General features: G+C 35.5%; 4 protein-coding genes across 4 annotated transcripts; 1 reads left to right on the top strand and 3 right to left on the bottom strand.

The window, feature by feature from the left end:
* Positions 1 to 1,341: 1,341 nt before the first annotated feature.
* Positions 1,342 to 14,374, bottom strand: LOC112086511 (histone-lysine N-methyltransferase, H3 lysine-79 specific). Its single transcript, XM_024155470.1, is given in 3 exon segments — positions 1,342 to 1,800; positions 14,013 to 14,322; positions 14,358 to 14,374. Coding segments are annotated over 3 exon segments (786 nt in total).
* On the bottom strand, positions 3,845 to 7,210 carry LOC112086675 (hydroxymethylglutaryl-CoA synthase-like). The gene is made up of 8 exons (XM_024155652.1): positions 6,998 to 7,210; positions 6,754 to 6,912; positions 6,597 to 6,670; positions 6,442 to 6,517; positions 6,340 to 6,368; positions 5,706 to 5,809; positions 5,506 to 5,574; positions 3,845 to 4,185 (listed from the first exon to the last, which is right to left on the bottom strand). Exons 2-6 carry the CDS (start codon positions 6,859 to 6,861, stop codon positions 5,773 to 5,775), a joined length of 324 nt encoding a protein of 107 aa, XP_024011420.1. The 5' UTR covers positions 6,862 to 6,912; positions 6,998 to 7,210; the 3' UTR covers positions 3,845 to 4,185; positions 5,506 to 5,574; positions 5,706 to 5,772.
* A 55-nt stretch (positions 14,375 to 14,429) lies between the features above and the next one.
* LOC18017692 (putative defensin-like protein 73) lies at positions 14,430 to 14,729 on the top strand. The gene is made up of 2 exons (XM_006401746.1): positions 14,430 to 14,502; positions 14,590 to 14,729. Exons 1-2 carry the CDS (start codon positions 14,430 to 14,432, stop codon positions 14,727 to 14,729), a joined length of 213 nt encoding a protein of 70 aa, XP_006401809.1.
* Positions 14,730 to 16,450: 1,721 nt separating this feature from the next.
* LOC18017690 (beta-carotene 3-hydroxylase 2, chloroplastic) lies at positions 16,451 to 18,513 on the bottom strand. The gene is made up of 7 exons (XM_024156203.1): positions 18,119 to 18,513; positions 17,970 to 18,047; positions 17,744 to 17,815; positions 17,512 to 17,646; positions 17,021 to 17,146; positions 16,857 to 16,913; positions 16,451 to 16,752 (listed from the first exon to the last, which is right to left on the bottom strand). The coding sequence occupies exons 1-7, from the start codon at positions 18,494 to 18,496 to the stop codon at positions 16,666 to 16,668; spliced, it is 933 nt and encodes a 310-aa protein (XP_024011971.1). The 5' UTR covers positions 18,497 to 18,513; the 3' UTR covers positions 16,451 to 16,665.
* Positions 18,514 to 22,928: the final 4,415 nt, after the last annotated feature.

The following is a 22,928-nucleotide window of genomic DNA, read 5'->3' as shown; positions in this document are numbered from 1 at the left end:
GTTCATGGTGATCGGCAGCGGCGGTTCATGGTGATCGGCAGTGGCGGTTCATGGTGGTCGGAAAATTTTTCAAGAGCTTCGCTACCGTTTTCTCTCTGCTGGAAAATGAAGTTCAAAGCCCTATTTATAGAGGTAGATGGGCGGTGGTAACAAGATTTCCGAACAACTGTGTCGTGCTTTCGGAAAGATTTCCGAGCAGCTGTGTCGTGATTCTGTGGATAAGCTTCACTGGTGCGTACAAGGCGTACACCGGCGCATGAAAGGCGTACGCTGGCGCATGGAATGCGTGTGTCGGTGTGTGAAGAGCGTGTGCCGGCACGTGCCTAGCGTGTGCCGGAGGTGTGTCCAAGCAGCTCAAGCAAGCTGGCAGGCTGCTGAATCAAGCAACTGAGTCAACAGCTGAGTCACTGAGCAGCTTCCCTTGGCCAATACCTTTTCCGACCCTCCGATCAAACCGAAATGACCAACCAATCCACCTGCGCAACCAAAACCTAACTTCTATGGTTAAAACTTAACATTCTCGACCTCTAACCTTACCTTTATTCTTAATATTCGGTCCTAAACTTTGAGTCCCACCTAAACGGTCCTAATCTTATCAATCGTATATCGGATCATCCTGCCATACTGCCTCGGCCGCTCAGTTGCTCTATACGGGTTATTACATCTCCTCCACTTTGGTCCTTCTAAAACCTCTGCCACCGTCCTCTGTTTTGATATTCCCATGTCAATGAACCCACGATCCCCAAACATCACAAATTACTTCATGCATCATACCAAAAGGAGGCATTTTCTCTTTGAAGATAGAATATTTTTGCATTGTTTGAACATATTTTTATTCAAAAATTAAATTTCAATTTTTATACATGTGAATTAATTATTTGAGTGGATTAAACATGAAGGCTGATCATGATAATAATTGTGGTTTTTTTTCTTAAATGATTTTTTTAATTGCAATTTGAACCTTGATTATTGTATACTATAACAAAATGAATGATTTTAATGGTATATATGTATTTTATGTTTCTTGATGCATGTTACCATACATATTTCGTGTAGCTAACAATCTATTTTTATATCATATTTTTATATTTTTGATGATGTATATTTTTTAAGAGCATAAAAAAATCTGATATCTTAACATATAGAAAATCTTTAGTATTATTATAGTACTGATTAATAAAAATAAAATAAACCTTAAATTTATGTGAGATTTTAAAATGCAAAATAAAATTAGATAATCATAAATAATAGATCAAGGGTTTACTGTTTTTTTTTTAAAAATATATACTAATAGATCATGGGCATTTTATATCAAACTTTGAAACATTAAAAAAAAAGGTGTTAAACCCAGGGCAATCGCCTCACTCGCCATGGGTTAAAGTCGAAACTGGATGTATAGTCCCATGCTTTGAAACCCGTTTCTTGGTTTAGCATGATTCGATACGAGTCATCACAGTCTTCACCAAGTAAGACTTGCAGAGCAACCGCCTCTGCAATGGCTGCACATTCCTCGTCCAATCTCTTTTGTTCCTCTAGCTTTTTTAGCTTCTCCTTCTCTAGCTCAGACCTGACGGCTACAGAAGTAGCAATGGATTTCTCTATGCACATCTTTTTCTTCTCTGCTTGTTTGATACGCTCAAGTTCGTTTCTCTCCTGCTTCATCTTTGCATCATTTTTCCCTTCATCTTCTTCATTTGTTGATTCTTTCTGTCTTTCCTTCTTCTTTTGTTTCTTCTTCTCTATCTCTACTCGGATAGCTGCAGAAGTAGCAATGGCTTTTTCGAGACATCTCTTTTACTTCTCTGCTTGTTTGATTGGGTCAGTTTCATCTTTCACTTGGTTCTTCTTCTTCCCTTTTCTAACAATTGGCTGAGCTTGTTTGTGTTGTTTTTACTTTGTTTTACTTGTTCTGTTTTTCATTTGATGTTTTGCGGATTTGAAAGATTTAGTTTTAGAAATTTTTCTTTCATTTCTTTCTTTCATGATTCCCAAAAGAACACTCTTACAACCTTATAGAAAAACTAACACAACAACTCTCTGAATCTCTCTTACTCCTACCAACAATTACCTACTTCACTTAGAGCATCTCCACCCCTCATACTCATGAGGGGTTGTTAAACATTATTTAATAATAAATTTGACATCTTTAAAAATTAAGAACCTCTTCTCTATTTTTTAAGTCCATTCCTCATACTTATTAAGAGTTGTTAAAATGTTAAATGGGCTGAGTTAATGGGCTAATTTTATAAAAAAAATTCTTTTAAAATCCAAAACGATGTGAACATATTTTCTGGTCCAATTTGTAATATCATCCGACATCAATCCGTAAACCAAATTTTATTGCATTACACATAATTTATAATAGTCAAAACATGAAGATTATACAAAATATATATAAAAGCATTATTAAAATCAGAAATACATGTAATTAGCCAAATTTTGCCAAATATGCTCAATTAAATCGACTTTCAATCTGTGATGTATTTCGTTATCACGAATTTCATTCCGGATGCCGATCATATTGCTAATATTTGTAGACATATTCGTTGAAAACGTCATATTCACCTGTGAAGTTCTGCTTCCTTCTACTTGTTGGAATCCAGATACATCAAACTGAGTGCGATTTTCTCGTTCATTTTCCTCTACCATATTGTGCAATATGATGCATGCTCTCATAATCTGACCTATTTTTTCTTTATCCCATATAAGAGCTGGGTTTTTAACGATAGCAAATCGAGCTTGCAAGACGCCAAAAGCTCGCTCGACATCTTTTCTAGTGGATTCTTGTAGGTTTGCAAAGCATTTTGCTTTCTCACCCTGAGGACGATTAATAGATTGTATAAATGTTGCCCTGTTTGGATAAATACCATCGGTGAGATAGTACGCCATACGATACTTGTGTCCGTTGACCCAATAATTCACTTTTGGGGCTCTTCCTTCTAATATATCGTCAAACACAGGTGAACGGTCAAGAACATTGATATCATTTAAAGTACCTGGCGGTCCAAAAAATGCGTGCCATATCCAAAGATCATATGATGCTACCGCCTCTAACAATTGTCGGTTTTCCTGATCCACGTGTATACTGCCCTTTCCAAGCGGTAGGGCAATTCTTCCACTCCCAATGCATGCAGTCTATGCTTCCTATCATCCCGGGAAATCCACGTACCTCTCCAATATCGAGTAATTGCTGAAGATCTGCTGGGGTGGGTCTTCTTAAGTACTCATCTCCGAACAATTGTATTATTCCTTGTACGAATTTTTCCAAGCATTTAATTGCAGTAGATTCACCAAGTCGGAGGTATTCATCAACCGCATCAACCGCACAACCGTATGCCATCATACGGATTGCTGCCGTACACTTTTGTAGTGCAGAGAGACCAACCCGTCCGATAGCATCTCTCCTTTGCTGAAAGTACGGAATTTCTTGGGAGAGTCGATCAACAATACGCATGAACAAAGGCTTGTTCATTCTAAAACGACGTCGAAATATATGAGGAGGGTATGTAGCATCTTCACTAAAATAGTCGTTCCATAAACGGTTGTGGCCTTTCTTCACGGTTTCTTTCTATATATGCTCGTTTCTTCTTTTGCCTTCTTGCGGCTTGCCGATCAAGAACAGCTTCTAACATATTGTTGATTTGTCGATCAAAAGCTTCTTCAATATTTTCCTCAAACGATCCATCATCATCACTATTATTGTTGTTTGATAAAGATGCCATCCTTTTAGTGTTTTTTTAAACAAGAAAATCGAAAAAAGGGTTTTGATCGAATAGAATTTGAATAAAAGAGAATTGTCTACAATGATCAACAAAGAAAAATTAAAAGTTTGAGTTTGTGAGAACTTGAATTGTATAACAAAGACTTTGAGTTCGTTTGATACAATAACAAAGAGAAATGTCTGCATATATATAACAAGGGAATGACCTACAATAATGTTACACGTTTGTGGTTTTCATCCACTAACAAATATGTGGGTTTACAATACTACAAAACAAAAGCAAATGGACCTATATTACAAAATAGTGGTTTACAATACTAGACAACAACATCAAATGGACCCTTGTCTTCCACGTTGAAATCGAATATTGAAAATAGAAATCGAATATTGAAAGACATCCAAACAAGTACATTGCCCCTTGATGAATGCACTAGCCACTTGTCATCATAAGAAAGCACAGATTCCTGCAAACAAGTAATAATAATTCACATGACCATTTAAACTTATTCAAAGACATCCAAACAACTAATAATAATTCATCTTCATTAAAACAGATATTTAAGTTGTTAAAAACACAAATGACACATAAAAAATTATTAAGACAACAATTCAAGCAACAACTTGTTCTTAACAGCCGTTTCCACTTCAGATAGTGGCTCTGGTTTGGCAAGAAGTTGTTGTAGAACCTTGTTCTTCGAGACCTTGTCCTTCATGTCCAAATCTGCTTTTTTGATATCCCAGATGTTTTGTAACAGGATGAGATCTTCTTTACCACCGGCTGACTTGTTCCCATTCTGCTTAGAAGCTTTCTTTGAAGCTTTTACTCCAGGAGGTTGAGTGTCTTGTTGAGTGCTAAATGAATGTTCTTCGTCCTCTTCATCCAACCTTCTTTTCGAGCTTGACCCACCTTTCAACTTAGAAGCCGAGGACCACTTTTGGTCATACCGTAACTCACGCCATGCATGATCAAGTGTGAACTTAATCTTGTAATCGTTAAAAAAGATAGCATGTGCTGCTTTCATCACGTCGTCTTCGTTTTGGCCTGATGACTGACTTTTCCGAGCAGCTTCGTAACACCCCACAAATTTACAAACATGATCGTTGATCCTACCCCACCTCTGCTTAACATGACTGAGCTCTCTGTCTGGCAAATCTGCGAGCTCCTCACTAGCATTAAAGTAATCTTGTATCCTCTTCCAAAACGCAGGAGCCTTTTTCTCATTCCCCACCACTGGATCTTTTGAGGTGTTTAGCCATGCGGTGATCAAAGCCACATCCTCCTTTGGTAACCACTGTCTTCTTTCCCTACGTTTATCTGCACATGGCGAGTAACCATCATTAACTAGTTGACTAGTTAAGAGGTTAACAAAGCCATGCGGGTTACTCAAGGGATCGGTGGAATCCATTTTCTAGCCTAGTGTGTTTTTTGAACAAAGTTTAGAAGAACAAAGGTAAGTGTTTAGCGAGTTAAGGTTTTAGTGTTTAGAAGAAAGAAGTTTGTGTTTGTGATTATGTGTTTTTACCGAGTCTGTTTGAGTTTTAAATAGCAGAAAATGTTGAAGTTAATTTACCAAGCAAGCATTAACATCATCTACAACGTTACCTAACAAACACTCAAGCATTGATAATTTTTTTAATGTGTGTCAAGAATTTTACCTAACAAAGTTAAAAGCTATCCAGAGCATTTATCACAAAGCTAACCAGAATTTATAACAAATCCTAAACAAATATAAAAGCTATCTCCTACAAAGTAAATTTGCAAACCAGAGTAAGGAAAGGTTTACCTTACATCACGGAATCAATAAAATTGATGGGCCTTGAAAAGAGCTGCTCTCCATTTGTCCTCCATTGTCCTAAAAAAAAAACAGAGACAAGTTCCAAGTCATGTAAACGAACCAAGCATTAAACTCAACTACACCTTTAATTGTTTCACCTAACAAACTACTAACAAACATTTATTAACGGTATTATGAAATACACCAACCTGCTTGACGAAATAACCAACGGCATTATTGTCAGCATAAGTAAGAAAATGCGTCAATCCATCAACATCACGTGCATGTTGTTATGGACGATATGTGATACCACCTACAACAAGATTGCTTCTTAGGACCATAACAGACTTATGTTTTCTGGGTAAACATCAAAATTTCACATATCATAATGCTTACAAAAGGAATAGCTCTTGCAATACATCAAAAGCTTATTCAGGTTCATAATCGTAGAACTAGAGCAAAAGAATTTCTTATGTTAAGAAAGTGAAAGAGTCTAGATGAAAAATAAGTAGTGAAGCATGTTCATCATGTGTTCAGCTAGTGAACGCGGACAAACCACATGCATTAGTTAACTTTTATATTAAACAATCGGAAAATTGTCACCACTATTTTGTAACAATTGCATCTATTCTCACAAAGGTATCTACCTAATCGTTTTTTGCAAGCACATTATGGCCATCTAAACTTCCAGCAGTTAAATGCAAATAGTTGCTACATTTGCTTACTAAAACTAACACTCTCCTTTTATAATCAAGACAAAAAAATTACAAACAAAGAAAAATGTGAAACTATTGTATTCAATCCAAAAGAAAGTCATGTATCACTTTAGTTTAGCATATTTACCTATCCATCAGAAGGCGAACAATGTACTCCTTGGGCATATTAGGCAACTGTAAGAGACAGTTCAAGCAGAGCAAAACTATTGTTGGAGGGTAAAGTAATTACTTTGTTGTATGGAGAATGGAAAACAAAGTAATCGACATCATTGATGGAGAACTCTTTTGCTTCCAGTTTCTCAAACCTGCAAAAAAACCAAAGAATTGAAATGAGTCACACAAACCACCAGAAGAAAGAAACTGAGTTTTCGCAACAGTGCTTACTTGTTACATAGATGTTTATAGCAAGAGTCAAGAGCCATAAGGTAGCATGTCTGTGAAAGCTTACAATCAACAACCTACAAGAACACGAGAAACGATAACGAATAAGAATTTCAATTCTCTGTATCAAAATACTTAGAGATGATGCATTGAAGATTACCGGGTACTCGCTAGCAAGATTTGGCTTGTAAAAGTCGTAGACATGAGCCATGTGGCTTCCTCTCAATTTGCTTTCGAAAACGATAGGAGCATTTGGTCCTATCAACATAGCAATAGCTGTTGCTCCTCCTGTGGGCCTCGCGGGTCCTTCTGCGTAAACCTGAAAGCATTCAAATACATAAACAGGAGAAGATTTATGCAAAGACTCAGGCATTAAAAAAGCATTTCTATGGTCGATGTTATACCGCACTATGCTGCTCCGATTCTGTGCTGATTCATCGCCGATCGTTTAGCTCGTCCATCCGCATGCTCCATCGATTTCATCCTCCATCACCGATCAATTTTCTCCATCAAAGACTGATCCCCGAAACTCCAAATCGTCGACTTTTTCTGATTTAGGGTGACGATGTCGACTCTCTTACATCGACAAGGAGATGGATGAAAAACACAAGAAATGTGGTTGGGCTGAGATTTTTATTGGGCCATATATGATTTTAAGCCCAAATCCAAAAAATGCTTCTTCCAATTAAAAGCCGCCACGTGGATATATACTCAAGAAAGAGAAACTCTTCCGCAAGAGGTTATCAACTCAGGATATAAGCTTTTACTAATTTTCTGGTTTATTTTAATTACTTCAAAATCCTTATATCCCACTACATCTCTGCGATGGAGATGGTCTTAGACTCTTAAAAAACAACTACACTTGCTACTATTTCAATAATTGTCTTACACAGCAAACTAAACTTCATTAGTTAGGTTTTTCAGTTTGGGTTGAGTCCAAAATGGCATTACTCAACACATCCACTTGCCATTTTCTCTCGCAAACCAGGCTTACTTCGAATTCTTTTATAACTTTGAACTGCCAAGGCTTTGGTGAATGTATCGGCCAATTGTTCTTCACTCCTGCAGAATTTGAGTTGAATATCTTTGTTCTTCTCATTGTCTCTAACCACATGATATTTAAACTGAATATTATTGGTTCTTCTGTGCTGAACTGGGTTCTTTCCAATAGCTATGGCTGATTGACTATCACAATAGATAGGTACTCTCTCTTGAAAAATGATCATTAGGTCTTCAAGTAACCGTCTTAGCCATAGAGCTTGGTTTGCAGCTGCACACAATGCCATATACTCTGCCTTGACTGTGGATTGAGCAACCATATCTTGATTACTCGTTTGCCATGTGAAGATTGCTGGTTTGATGCTGAAACAATAACTAGTTATTGATTTCATATCTTCCTTACATCCTCTCTAATCACTGTCTGAGCACCCGATCAGTTTTGGTTCTGTAACCTTAGTGAACAAAAAGCCCATGCCAATTGTTGCTTTTATGTGTCTGAGCACTCTCTTGGCCTCCTTGAGATGTATGATTTTAGGCTTTTTAAGTATCTGGACAAGTAAGATGCAGAGAACATTATATCAGGCCGATTTGCTGTCAGATACAACAAGTCTCCCACTAGGCTTCTATAGACTCTACTGTCTGCAAGTTCTTCATCTTCCTCATTTTGATAACGTCGTTGGGGTGCCATCAGTGTAGACATGATATTGCATTCTTCAACTTCTGCAGTAATTTCTTTGCATAACACTCTTGTGACAAAGATATTCTCTCTTGACTCTGCACAATATCCATTCCTAAGAAATAATTTAGTAAACCCAAATCAAACATTTCAAATTCATTATTCATAGCTGTCTTGAATTCATCCACCATACTCTCATCATCTCTAATGACAATGAGGTCATCTACATAAATGCACACAACAAGTAACTTCCCATTCGTTTCTTTAGTGTATAGATCATGATCATTCTCGTTTCTCTTGAATTTTTCTCTTTGGAAGAACTCATCATATCTACTATACCAGGCTCTTGGTGCCTGCTTTAGCCTTTAGCCATACAAAGCTTTGTGAAGACGAAGGACGTGATCTTTTTTTCTTGCCACTTCGAATCCCAGAGGTTGCTCAGCATATATCTCTTCTTCCAGCTTTCCATTTAGAAATGCAGATTAACATCAAGTTGGAACAGTTTCCATCTTTTTTTGAACCACAACAGCAAGAAGTAACCTGATGGTTTCATGTCTTGAAGCTGGTGCAAAGGTTTCTAGATAGTCTACACCATGTTGTTGAGTGAATCCCTTGGCAACTAACCTTGCTTTGTGTTTTACCACATCTCCTTTTGCATCAGTCTTTAGTCGATATATCCATTTTACTCCAACAACAATCCTGTTTTCTGGTTTTTTTACTAGTTCCCATGTGTCATTCTTCTCTATCATTTGTATGTTCTCTTCAATGGCTTCTGTCCATTCTGAGTGTTTAGCAGCTTCTTCGAAAAGTATTGGTTTTGAAATTCTTCACAACCACTGTAGCATCCTTCAATTATTGCATCGAACAATATTGGTTTTGAAATTCTGTAGCATCCTTCAATTATTGCAGAGTATTCTACATCAATATAAGAAGTAGTGAGTAGAATGTCTTCAATAGACCGATTCTTTCTGTTTGGTGGGCTTGAGCTCTCTCTTAAGCTCCTCTGTTCTGGACTCAAAGAGGTCATCTGTTCTTCCATGGATTCTTCATGATTTGATTCATCAAGAATTGAATTTTTCAAATTCTATTTCAACAAGTTAATTAACTTAATATGAGAAAACAAGTAATATATTTAACTATGTATAAAAGAAATACCATCTCACTAATGTTAAAACGTAAATAGGTAAGAAAATTATTCTATGTGTGTGTGTGTTTTTTTTTTTTTGTAAACACGTGTTTCTTTTGACTGTAATTCTACAAGTAACTAAATTGAAGATTATATTTTTTTCAAAAAAAAAACTTTTGTTAAGTTCTTTATCAACTTTGACCATGAAAATAACTTTTTATGTATGTTTGTATTACTATATATATAGCCAGTAAACTCAATCAAAAAAGTGTAAACAAAAAAGACCATAAAAATCAATTGTTCTCACCATGAAAACTTTAGTCGGATTTGTTTTCATTATCTTTTTCATCATATCTTCTGTTCATTGTCGTACAACAGTTGTTAGTACTTCAGGTACTGATTTATTCATATTCCCCTACCTTCTTTATAATCATGGACATGATTTCATCCTTTTTAAATGTACATATTGATTTAATGATTTTATAATTTTATTAATAAATAGGTAATGATATAAAAAAGAAGGATGATTCGAAATGCTACTTTGGAGCATGTTCTCGTGAAAGGGGCGATTGCATTCATTTTTGTGCACCCTATGGTTATTCTTTCGGCCAGTGTGTTGCTTACCTTGCATGTTGTTGTAGTAATCCGTCTAATTATGCGCCAGGCCCAAGATAAAAATAATTTAATCTTGGTATTTGCTTCAAAAATAACATCAATGTTTTTCATATATGTTTTGAAAAATATATATAGAAGATCTAAATGAAATTAATAAACTCAACCAAATATAATTAAATTTAATTAAAATATAAGCAATAGTTCTTTTTGCAATTTGAACAAAATTTTAGATTAAATAAAAAACCAATAACCAAAGGCTCAATAAATTACTAAGTTGAAAAAACAAAACACAAAAAAAAAAACAGACTTTAAAATATAGAAAATCCCATGTTGTTATTACCCCATAACCTTGCAAAAAGATCATATGAGACTGACCAATTATTACTGTGATGGTCAGTAAACAATCTGTTTCCACCTTGTTGGATTTAGATGTATACATGCCCGTCTTAATAATTTTAACAATCTTCGTCAAAATATTATATATGAACCCTTTTTATATATAGAAAAATATTAAATTTATTAAATGATTACGTTCTGATTGTATTTGTATATGTTTTTAGTATCGTTTGTGTATTGCCTGAGCATATTTTTATGGGAAAACTGTTAAATAAAGCACAAACTTTCAAATTTCGGCCATTTAAAACATAAATTATCATCTGGATAGTTTATATCATCAATTTTTGTTGACTTTAAATTTAAATCTTAAACTTTTGTTGTCTAAGCCAAAAAAGATATGACCCTAAATCAATAACGGAACAATTTAACAGGGTTCAAATTCGTTGGATAAATTAAATGGCGTCATTTTAAAAATTTTTACTTATAAAAAAAAAATTAAAACAATGTATAGCCTGTTCGTTTGCTCATCTGGATGGATCATCTAGATTAAGTGCATTAATTGATACGATTATGGACCCGGAGAATGGAACAGACGCTGGAAACGAGGTTCCAGAAGATCACTTGACCGTACCGGAAGAACCAATGACTCGTTCCCAGACCAAGAAGCTAGCAGGAGCGGTCCAGACCTTACTTGATGGGATCAGGATTTATCCACACGACCCAGCATTACTCAAAGGAGTGACCATACTTGTGAATGCAGGCTGTAGCTAATCTGGTTTGGGTAATGGCTTAATATTTATTTTCGTTACATCCGGATTTGTCCCACTGGATTTACCGGATGGGGTTTAACGAGGTTAAGTCCATTGCCCGTCTCTCGATCTAGGTTCGTTTACGGTCTGGTTCATGGTCAGTAGCCTAAGAGTCATTTTCAGTGGAGCAGTCCAAGAGTCATTTTTGAGTCCACCGAAGAGTCAGTCAACGTTTTTAGTCTTTAGCATTTATTTTCTTTGTAATTTCCTAAGAGTAACCCTTGAGCTACTTCACATTCTATATGAGGCCTTTGTACTCTCATTTGGAACTCATTCACTTTTTCTTAAATAAAATTTTTGAGATTTTCTCTTTGTTTTTTTTAGAACTATTTTTGATTTTAAGGTGGTCAGCCTCTTGAATCTTCTTTTTTTGGTTTATTGAGTTCTTCTCATCGGACTCAACGCAGCTTTCGACCCATCAAACCTGAGTGTTCCTTCAAATCGGTTTAGGGGCAATCAGGATTTTTGGGAACCTAGTTCTCACGCCTAATCATCTTAGATCCGCGAGCTCTTAACTTGGTGAAGCCATCACCTTGTACGAGACGATCATTGCGAGTTTGGGCCTAGGGATATTCGGGAGTCTCCACTCTCATGCCTTAACATCTATTTTGTGCATCCGATATAACCAATGATTTATCAACCTCCATCGTCCAAGTGTGTCTAATTTTAGGAGATTCGTATCATTAATCGACTCATCTTGATGGATCATCTAGATGGATCATCTGGATGATTTATAAATTTATGAATAAATTTTAAATTCATCCAACTGATTCTATTTGAAGCATTTGGATGAACATGATTCAGTCTAAAAAATCAAATGACAAAAATATACTTAACAAAAACTAATAAATAATACAAAAAAATAAGAAATAATAAATATTAATACAAAATTTTGTTTACTTGAAATTTTGTTCCGATTAAAAATATATATAAAATCTTTTTGCCAAAAATATAAATTCATATTTTCTGCCAAAAAATGTAAATCATATTTTTCCGCAAAAACTTAAAATTTTATTTCTCCGCCAGATTTCCATCAAAAACGTAAAATCTTGTTTTCCCGTCAAAAATGTAAAATCTCGTTTTTCCGTCAAAAATGTAAAATTTCGTTTTCCCGTCAAAAACGTAAAATCTCATTTTTCCGTCAACAACATAAAATCTCATTTTTCCGTCAAAAACGTAAATTCTCGTTTTTCTGTAAAATAAATGTAAAATCTCGTTTTTCTGTCAAAAAACGTAAAATCTTGTTTTCCTATAAAAAAACTTAAAATCTCGTTTTCCCGTCAAAAAACGTAAAAACTCGTTTTCTCGTCAAATACGTAAAATCTTATTTTCTACCGTAAACAAATATTATGTTTTTTATATTTAAATCATCTAGATGCAAATGATAAATTATATGCAAATGAAAAACGAGCAAACGATACCATAGCTATTCCAACACAAGACCATGGTAATCGTAGACATCCCTTCTACCAATGAGGCAAGCATGATTTATGTTTAGAAATTACAGATATGTTTTATTATGAAACTACACAATCTGAATTTTTCTATAATTTTTTCCCAGCGAACTGATATTGTGAGATATTTGATGACGACTCTGGTTGAGTTGTAGTTTTTCCTTATCAGATCTACTTAGAATGTCCTTTTTTCCTTAGATCTACTTAGAATGTCATTTCTCAGATCCGTATTTAGAATTTTAAACCCTGATTTATGATGCAGGTTCACCGATAGCCAAGGAGTTGATGAAGTCGAAGCAATGGTGATCCCAGCGATACTGATACTTCTGAGAACTGATTTTTAATTGGGCTTCAATGGATCGCCGTCACAATCTTTTGGAAGATTGTTCTTTTGGAAAATAATCTCCGATTTTTCTAAAGAAGATTGCTTATATTCTGGGATTGACAAATTGTGTAGTTTTAAATTATATCTGCTATTTTTACACAAATATTTTGTTTGGTTCAGTTGGTAAAGTGCATACATTCAACGATATTGGTCATAGGTTCGGATTCCAGTATGGTATTTTTAAGTTTTTTAAAAACAGTTATTTTTTATTAAAAACGTGATATACAACAGATTTTAATCTTGTTAGTTTGTTCCGTTTATTAATTTAACATCGTGTCTTTTTTGGCTTAGTTAACAAAAGTTCGGGATTTAAATTTAAAATCAACCAGAATTTATGATTTAAATAGTTCATGCTTTAAATGGCTGAAATTTGAAAGTTCAGGTTTTTTTTGACAATTTTCAGAAATTAAATTTCAATTTTCAAACATGTGAATTAATCATTTGGGTGGATGGTAATTATATACTATTTAGATTAAACATGAGGGTTGATTATGATAATAATTGTGATTGTTTTTTCTTAAATTCGATTAATTTTTTTGAATTGCAATTTGAACCTTGATTATTCTATAGTATAACAAACTGAATGATTTTAATGGTATCTATGTATTTTATGTTTTTTGATGTATGTTACCATACATATTTCGTGTAGCTAACAATTTATTTTTATATCATATATTTTTAAAATCATAAAAGAATCTGATATCTTAACATCTAGAAAATCTTTAGTATTATTATAGTACTGATTAATAAAAATAAAATAAACCTTAAATTTAAGAGAGTAAATTGCATAATAAACTTAGATAATAATAAAGTTAAATAATAATAAATAATAGATCAATGGTTTGCTGATTTTAAAAAATATACTAATAGTTCATAGACCTTTTATATCAAACTTTGAAACATTAAAAAAAAAAGAGTTAGACCTAATGCGATCGCTCACTCACCATGGATTAGAGTCGAGACTGGATGTATAATCCCATGCCTTGAAACCCGTTTCTTGGTTTAGCATGAGCAATAGCCTCTGCAATGGCGGCACCTTCCTCGTCAATTCTCCTTTGTTCCTCTATCTCTTTTAGCTTCTTCTTCTGTAACTCAGCCCTGATGGCTGCAGAAATAGCAATGGCTTTCTCTATATGCATCTTTTTCTTCTCTGCTTGTTTGATACGCTCAAGCTTGTTTCTCTCCTGCTTCATCTTTGCAGCATCTGCTGATGAGTTTCTTTCTTCATCTTCTTCATCTGCTATTTCTTGCTCTCTTTCCTTCTTCTTTTGTTTCTTCTTCTCTAGCTCAGCTCGGATCGCTGCAGAAGTAGCAATGGCTTTCTCAAAACTAATACAAAGCAGATTTTGTTTGAGTCTTAAAACCTATAAAGAGAACTCATATGAACAGATATAAAAAACAAAAGTGATATATTGAGTATTGAAAACACGGTGAAAATGAATTGTAAGGTTGGCTTCATGAGCTTTGTGATGATTTGTTCAATAATCATCCTGTTTCTCATGGTTGTAGGTAATAGCAAACTATGAAAATTATATTAATAAAGTTTTAAGTTATCTATCAGTCTTTTTATTTATTTTGGTTCTGGATGATACGTAGGGAAAGTTGAAGCTCAAGCACAATGCATTGGATTATGTGATATGCTTGCTGATTGTGCGACTGCTTGCATCAAGATGGGATACCAAACTGGCCAATGCGTTGGCTGGAATAATCCCAATAACTGTTGTTGCAACCATTAAACGTTTCATATCTAGATGTACTGAAAATCATCAATAACATTTAATAAATAATAATTCTATTGTTGTTGTTCTACTCTGAAACGTTAATCCTTTTCTTTTTAAGATCAAGACGATGTATATGTATCAGTATCCCAACTTGTCTATTGTGTCATTGATTTTCTCTTTAAAATTATCTACATCAGAATTTATTTCTCTGCTCAATTCAAGTTTTAGAAAATAATTAAGAGGGAGATGATGACTTATGGCCTATCAACGGGTGTGGATCTTGGAGAATGTTTTTATACTTGGATTTGTGATTATTAACAACATGAGGGTACCTCCAGCAAAATCATCTCTAATTTTTATTTTTAAGTAACGAAGACTAACATCATTAAAACTACTATCATATTCATGATATTGATATTATTAATCGTTAAGTTGACTTCCTGCATTTTTCAGATTAATTAAAGCTTGGTTTTGCTCAAAAAAATAAATCAGATTTCCATTTATTAACAGTAATAATGGATAACAGTTTGTCAACCACATCCTATAGTACACTCCTTGATGGACTGGCCAACCAAACTCTACGCATCCAAAAATGTAAAAAAAAAAGTAAACGAAAAATTGTTATGTAAAAAGTAACACTCATAATCGATTCTCAATTGAAAGTCCACATTTGATCAAAACTTCGACCTAGTTCTATTTGGTTGTGAAGAGTTTGCTAGGCGTGAGAAAATGATATAGAATGGGATTTCAGGTTGTTTTGGCATTCGAAAACTTTGTCAACCAAATAGTGGTAATTTAGTGGTTGAAAGATTCACTCTGAATTTACTTAAAATTAGAGTTTTTTCACTGCAATTTCTGTCATTCTTGACCACTTGTAGACACTTTTCATGATAATAAATTAGAAAAATTGTATTTTTCTGGGAGGATTTGTCTGAGATTCAGTGTGGAAGACCCATGACTTCAATTTTCTACTAAAAGTATTAGATGTTTGAAGTGTAATGACTAAACATTCGTAGAATCATGTCATTGCATGTAAAACATGTCTAAGAGAATCAAAGTTGTCTCCTTAGATTGGCAATAAAATAATTGAATTGTACCAGTCAAAATCAATTAATACTAGTCACTTTTTGAGTTTGCAGTATCATTAAAAGGAACTCTTAAGTTGCAACAACATCCTGTAGGACAAAAAACATTCTATAGAAAGAGCAAAAAAGTAGATTTCGATCGAGACAAAACAAAACTGCTGGTATATTGACAATACAACGAAAATGAATTACAAGATTGGATTCATGAGCTTCGTCGTGATTATTTCAATAATTTTCATCTTTTTGTTGGTTTCAGGTTAGGCCGTCTCGTCTATGAGCTGCACATTTAATTTTTTTCTACTCAAATAACAAATTATGAGATATATATTAATATTTCAGTTTTTTTTTTTGTTTTGTTATGAAATGAAGAGAAAATAGAAGCGCAAACAGAATGCGTTGGACCATGTGGACTGGTTAGGGACTGTACGGCCGCTTGCATCAGCAAAGGATATCAAATTGGCCAATGTGTTGGCTGGGACGATCCTGATATCTGTTGTTGCAACTAATAACCTACATAACTAAACATTGCATCGAAAACTCATTCAAGAAATAAATAAATTTGATTATTGTCAATTAATTTAGTGAATGAAGTTTATTTAAGTCTATTATTGTCAATTGTTTTCAATCAGGTTGTAATGGCCAAAGATGACATGACTCAAAAAGAGACCCTTCTTCTTATAAAACACACTTACATATTTGTCCTCAAGAGACATGACATGCAGTCTCAAATGCTAATTAGCGTGGCTCTTCTTCTACTTTCATTTTTTTTTTAAATACATATATATTTACCAAAACAACTTATTAGTCAAACCAGATTAAAAACAAAAAAACAAAAAACAAAAGAAGTAAAATTGGAGTTGAAGCTATTAAGAGGTGGAACCCTTGTTGTATAGTTTGATTCTCCGGCTTATCGTTTTCTCTAACTCTTCTTTTCCTCCCACTTCTTCCACTTCCTGCATCACTCCCAAAACATACAAACAAAGTTAACAAAAAAATATTAATTATATCACTTGGTTTCTCTTGTTTGCGATTTAAAAAAGGGGTTTTAGATTCTTGCCTTGGGTCCAAGAAACAGCCCATATGGTATACCTTTGAATTTGTCTGTGTGGTGTAGCTGAAAACAAAATCATCGTTAGATAAATACTGTTAAAGCATATAATGTAATAGTAATTATGGAATTAAGAACAATTAAGTTAAGAACGTTGGATTATGGTACCAAACCTGGTGAGCGGCGGCGACCTTTCGGAGGTAAGGAACGTTGGCAATGGGACCCACAGGGAATCTCTTGTGCACAAGTCCATCGTGGACGAACATGTAGGCGATTCCAAACACCGTTATTCCCAATCCCTAAACCCATATAAACCAAACCAATCCGGTAAGAGACTCATCAAGCCCCAAAACACGAACCGTAAAGTCTCTTGGGTCACTGAGTTAATCCGGTTCAACCCGAGGTCAACGAATTTTAAATCTAATCTATTTAAAAAATAGATAAAATTTATCTTACAACAATCATTGTTTAATTGACTTCACCTAAACCATCTTTTTGGGACGGTGGAAAAACCCACTGAATACTTTCGGTTTCGGTGAAATAAAAATATTAAGATAAATTTAAAAGAGTCAAAGACCAATTACAATTGTTGTTCTATTATCATCTTTTACTTTCCTTTTTTTATAAAGATTCGGATATTGTCTAAGGAGATAGGAGGACTTACGGCACCGAAGCAGAGACCAGGAACAAGTCCTTTATTGAAGAATCCATAATTAAGAAGGCTAATCGCAGGAACCGCGTTAATAATAGCAAACACATCGTTTAACTCAAACGCTCCTTCCCTAGGTTTGTGATGAGACTACCACAAAACAAAAACCGAATAAAAAATCAATCACAAAGAAAACAAGATTTTGTAATTTGTTGCATTAATAATTAAACCGGAAAAATTCAATCACCTCATGCATGTTCCATAAAGAAGCGTGCCACAAAGCTCTATGAGCCCATCTTGCCCAAAACTCCATCCCAACCTTCAATTCCAAACAAATTACAAAAATGTGAAATGAATTTCAGATTTAGATTCTTTATTTTCAAAAAGGGGTTTTTAATTTTATTTTATAGAATAAAACTTTACATTACCAAAAAAAAAAAATCTAGTAGTATTAAGAAGAACTTGGAACTTACGGCAGCACCAACGGAGAGAGCAAATGTACCGAACATCTCTGACACAGACACTTCACTCCCTTTTAAATCGAAACAAAACTTGAGTTTCAACTTTTAAAATTCTGAAGAAAAATATTGAATTTTTCTTTTTAATGTGTTTATGTTATTACCTTCATTTGCCAGGAAAATCGGTAATAAACGGCCATGATAGCCATGGAAGTAATACCAAAGCTCGACATAATAGCAGCGATTAGATAAGTGAATCTCTCTGATTTCTTCCTCTCCGCTTTCTGCAAAAGCCTTAACGTCGTCGAGATCTCGAGAGAGCTCGTGCTTTCCGGTCTGTCATCGTCCATGGGAGATCTCTGTTTACGTTCCTCGACGACGAAACAGACGGTGAGGATCTTCCGGCGTTTTAAGCCGTTGAATCGGAGAGACGGAGGGAAAACGGCGGCGGGTCTAGGGTGGTTGAGACGAGAAGTGGAGGAAGAGGAAGAGCGGTTGAGTGGTTTGAGTGTTAATGTGATTAATGAGAGTCCTGCCGCCATAGAAGGAGGTCGTAGAGAGGTTTATGAAAACTTGAAAGTGAGAGAGAGAGACGGGAAAAGCTGTGTCGATGATGTGTGGTTAAGGTTACAGAAACAAGAGTTAAATGTAGAGAGGCCACAATTTTTTTGGTTTCGGTAGTGCCTTTTTAATTTTGTTTTTCACTTGTAGAATTTTGTTTTGATACGTACCATAATTTTTTTTATCAAAAAATCTATGATTTGTAAATTAGAAAAGACATTCTTTGAAATTAAAAGTATCAAATATTTTAATTTAATAAAAGATATTTTTGGTCGAAATTTCAATTTAATAAATTAATTATTAAAAATTGTAGATTAGATCTCGTAATTCACAAAATAATTATTACCCTACAAATTTTAAGCTCCTAATTAATAAAACACTTTTATACATTATGATCTAAAATGTTTGACTAAATCAGGAAAAAAAACTCTAAAAAATAAAAAAAAAAATCATCTTTCTAAGTTCAATGAATATTTCTATTTTGTTTCTAAACTTTATGATGAAAGAAAAAGTCACATTTTCTTTAGACAACATACATAGATAGAAAGAAACAAGCCACATGAAACAAAAACAAAAGTGACAAATAAGGAAAGTTTACACTAGTGGCTTTGAGTAACTGAGTATGAGGTAACGGAGAGGTGATGGGCCAATTCTACGATTTTTCCCACGTCATCGACAGCGAATCACTCACCACTTCTCTTAACTGACTCCACGTGGCCTCTTCTTCCACCGAACTAGGCGATGAGTATCACCATTGCCCACCTGTCGAATCCTTTTTGGTCCACTTGTTTCGGCAGATTACGTACTGAGGTAGCTTCTAGTTCTCACTGCAAACTTGTCACTTAAGGAACTTCTATAGTAACTCCGCAAGTTGATGTAAACCACTGCTACAACTATATACCTATTTTATTTATGTTCTACTTCTACCATTACCATTAAGTTTTTAGGTTTTCACCTTGATTTGGTAGAGTTTTTTTGCCAAGACAAAAATGAAATGACACATAAAAAGGTTTTGACTAGGACATGTGTGAGTGATGTCAAACGAATTTAAAGCCAACTCCTACTGTGCCATTCAGGACGTCCATGCCCTAGAGCAAAAAAGAAAGACATTGTAACCGAGGCCAAAAGATTTGTACCTACGGAACGTAGAAATATGAGACATATATATACTATAGTTTAAGAAAGTAGATGGGTAAAAATCTTCACCCTAACTCCAGATTTTTTTCAACAATTTTTGCTTAGAAAGGTATATGATCATGTAATGGTAGTAGTACTGTAAAATTACTTTAACTCGGGAAGATATTCCATCGAAACCGCGACTTTTTTATAGGCAAGTTTCTAGCAATACAATCTAACTGCAAGAAGATAGATCCACATCAGCTTTCAATTATTTTCTACTATAATAAAACTATTCCTTTATATGCCTTTCACTACAAGAACCAAAAAAGTATCACTATATTGCATCATATATAGTCACCATATTTTATAATAAGATGCTTTTAGGTTCTTTGTAACTGTATTGCATATATATATAGTTGCTATTTTCTTCTATATGGACTAAGGAGCTTTTGGATTCTTTATAACTATTTAAAATTTTATTTTCTGTGTCCCTCATAATTATAAAGAACCAATGCTAAATGTTTATTTTTGTTGCATGTTTTTACAGGGATAGAAAAAAGGGTATATACATATGAATAAAAAGTTCATAACAATAAATATAATATAGGGTCTCTATAATAGTGATGTAAGAGCATGTACATCAGTGAACTCCTAAGAGAGAGGTTCACCAGAATATAATAACATTTTTTTTTTGGTTTTAGTTTTGTTTTTTTTAATTCGAATATTATAATTTTCGACCAATCAGAATGCTTCATTTTGGGATGATACCGTCTCTTCAGGTTCGTCGGGATGATACTGTCTCTTTAATATTAAGATCTTTTGTCTCAAAAACAGTGCCATGAACCCCTCTTGATCCCCTGATGTATATGCTCTAAGAACCAGGGGGTTCTCACGGATAACACGGTGGTGGTGAGACAAAGCAGGCAGTCGCTCTCTTTTTGGCTCGGTGAATGGTCGATAGATGGGGATCTGACACGCAGGCGGTCGCCCTCTAGTGTGGGATCTGGAGGTGGTGTGCTGGCGGAGTGAATACACGACACAGAGGGGAGGTTACTCTCTGATACGGTGCAGGGGTTCATGCTTGTTTGAATCTCACAAGGAAGCAATGAATAAGTTGAGAAGCCGCTTCTCAGGAAACTTTGAAGAAAGTTCGTTCTTTTATTGATAATGGAAAAAAGGTTGCGGACTACAAAGTTGCGTGTGGGACTTTATAAACAGTCTGTTAGCTTGAACCTTCTAGGGTTCGACTCGAAACAAAAATGGAAAGACTAAAAAAAACAGGACATTTAGAGTAAAATTACAAGAAATGAACCTAGACGCTTAAAACATAAACTCATCGTTTCATTAAACTCAAATATGGAAAATTTGCAACAGACTCTTGAAACTAAACTATTGGTGCCTTTTTGATGTGATACTTAGTCGTTGTGGGGGCTGAGATCACCTGCAAGGACGATATAATAATTGAAAATCTTACCTTGGTGTGAAGAGCTCCGGTTGGCCGCTTGTGTAGTTGTGATGGCTGAGCTTGAGGCTGTGGTGTCTTTGGTTTGGAACCTTCTTGTAAAGTCTTCTAAGTGCTTTTCCAATGCAGCTAAGTCCTTGTCTTCAGGTCCCCAAGCTTTTTGATGCTCCGTCCTAGTTCCTTGGTCTTCTTGGCCTTTCTCGGGTCCGGGTGGTGTGTTGTGAAGCATCTCCAAATCTGCTCGTTGGTGGGACAAGATTCCACATTCGTTAGCCTCAGAATATGGACTTGGACGAGAGATCTTACCTTTGTTGGAGGTTTCCAAGTCGTCTGGTGGCTCTAGCCCGGGTGTCTTTGAATTATCGGCTAAATCTTATATGGGCTCGGCAATCTCATTATCCGCTCGGGCAAACTTGTTTCCGTCTCGAGCGTTGGATTCAGCTGGCGATTTTGGTCGAGTGATACCAAGTTCAGTACGACAAATTCCTTCGTCAAATTGGGCTTGCCGAGGTGGATCAAAATTATCGGCTAAAACCTCTCGCGTCTCGGCCAAAGTTTCTTGCGTATCGGCTATTTTTAAGTCATCCCTTTGTTCTTCAAGTTTTAAACCTGAAAATGAAATTCTGCTCGGACTGTTAGCATTTAAATCAAGAATTGGTCGAGAGATAACCATTTTGGCCTGAGAGACTCGGTCGTCTGATGGGTCATTCCTGGATCCCAAGTGTTCGGCCCCGGTTTGGCCGCAAAACTCGTTTAAGCCGTATGTGACATTCAGGTCGGGCAACAACGAGTCATCTGGTTCTAGTGAATTGATGAAGATATATAAGGCCCTATTGTATCTATTTCTGAGCTGTTTAATCTTGGAGCGTGTCATGGCCCCGTCTTGGACTGATGGCATTAGCTCCGGTAAGGTCTTAGGGTCGATGTCCACATCATTCCCTCCCTCTTCTAAAGGTTTTGACCCCAAAATTTCTTCACCTGCATCAAAATAAGATAAGTCAGCCACATTGAAAGTGTGTGAAATGTTATACTCACCTGGAAGATCCAAACGGTAAGCATTATCGTTGATCTTGCTCAAAACTTTGAATGGACCGTCACCTCGCGGTGATAGTTTGGAAGCACGCCGACCAGGGAATCTTTCTGTCCTCATGTGTAACCAGACCCAATCTCCTGGCTCAAATGAGACGTCCTTTCGGCCCTTGTATGCGGCTTTCTTGTAGACCTCGGTCTTCTTTTCTATATTGGATTTCGCCGTCTCATATAACTTTTTAAACAACTCTCCTCGTCTCAATCCATCTAGATTGGATTGGTCTACCTGTGCTATAGGTCTAAGATCCACTGGAGAAAGAGGGTTAGTACCATAAACTATCTCAAAAGGAGATAGCTTTGTAGCCGAGTGCCTAGCACGGTTATAAGCAAATTCTACAAAAGGAATGCAATCGAGCCATGTGCTCATGTTTTTACCAAGTGCAGCCCTAAGTAACGTAAATAAGGTTCGGTTTACCACTTCTGTTTGACCATCGGTCTGTGGGTGACAAGTTGTGGAGAAGAGGAGCTTGGTCCCTAACTTTTTCCACAAAGTACACCAAAAATGGCTGAGAAACTTGGTGTCTCGGTCTGAAATGATTGTTCTCGGAATCCCATGTAGACATACGACCTCCTTGAAAAAAAATTGGCTATTTGTGTGGCGTCGTTCATCTTTTCACACGGTATAAAGTGGGCCATCTTAGAGAATCGGTCAACAACGACAAAGATGGAGTCCTTGTGCCTGATCTTGGGTAAGCCTAAGACAAAATCCATCGAAATATCTACCCAAGGGGCGTTAAGTATAG

Source organism: Eutrema salsugineum, unplaced genomic scaffold, assembly GCF_000478725.1.
Source record: "Eutrema salsugineum unplaced genomic scaffold, Eutsalg1_0 scaffold_2, whole genome shotgun sequence".
NCBI lineage: Eukaryota > Viridiplantae > Streptophyta > Magnoliopsida > Brassicales > Brassicaceae > Eutrema > Eutrema salsugineum.
The sequence above is the reverse complement of the archived record's forward strand: the minus strand, read 5'-3'. Positions and strand labels throughout refer to the sequence as shown.

Coding starts and splice junctions, on each gene's coding strand:
- LOC112086675 (XM_024155652.1), bottom strand. CDS start 6,861: ATGTTGATAGGACCAAATGCTCCTATCGTTTTCGAAAGCAAATTGAGA. Junction 6,671..6,753: donor ATCTTGCTAGCGAGTACCCG/GTAATCTTCAAT, acceptor GTGTTCTTGTAG/GTTGTTGATTGTAAGCTTTC. Junction 5,810..6,339: donor GTTCGCCTTCTGATGGATAG/GTAAATATGCTA, acceptor ATCTTGTTGTAG/GTGGTATCACATATCGTCCA.
- LOC18017692 (XM_006401746.1), top strand. CDS start 14,430: ATGAATTGTAAGGTTGGCTTCATGAGCTTTGTGATGATTTGTTCAATA. Junction 14,503..14,589: donor CCTGTTTCTCATGGTTGTAG/GTAATAGCAAAC, acceptor GATGATACGTAG/GGAAAGTTGAAGCTCAAGCA.
- LOC18017690 (XM_024156203.1), bottom strand. CDS start 18,496: ATGGCGGCAGGACTCTCATTAATCACATTAACACTCAAACCACTCAAC. Junction 17,816..17,969: donor CTCTCTCCGTTGGTGCTGCC/GTAAGTTCCAAG, acceptor TTGGAATTGAAG/GTTGGGATGGAGTTTTGGGC. Junction 16,914..17,020: donor AGGTCGCCGCCGCTCACCAG/GTTTGGTACCAT, acceptor TTTTGTTTTCAG/CTACACCACACAGACAAATT.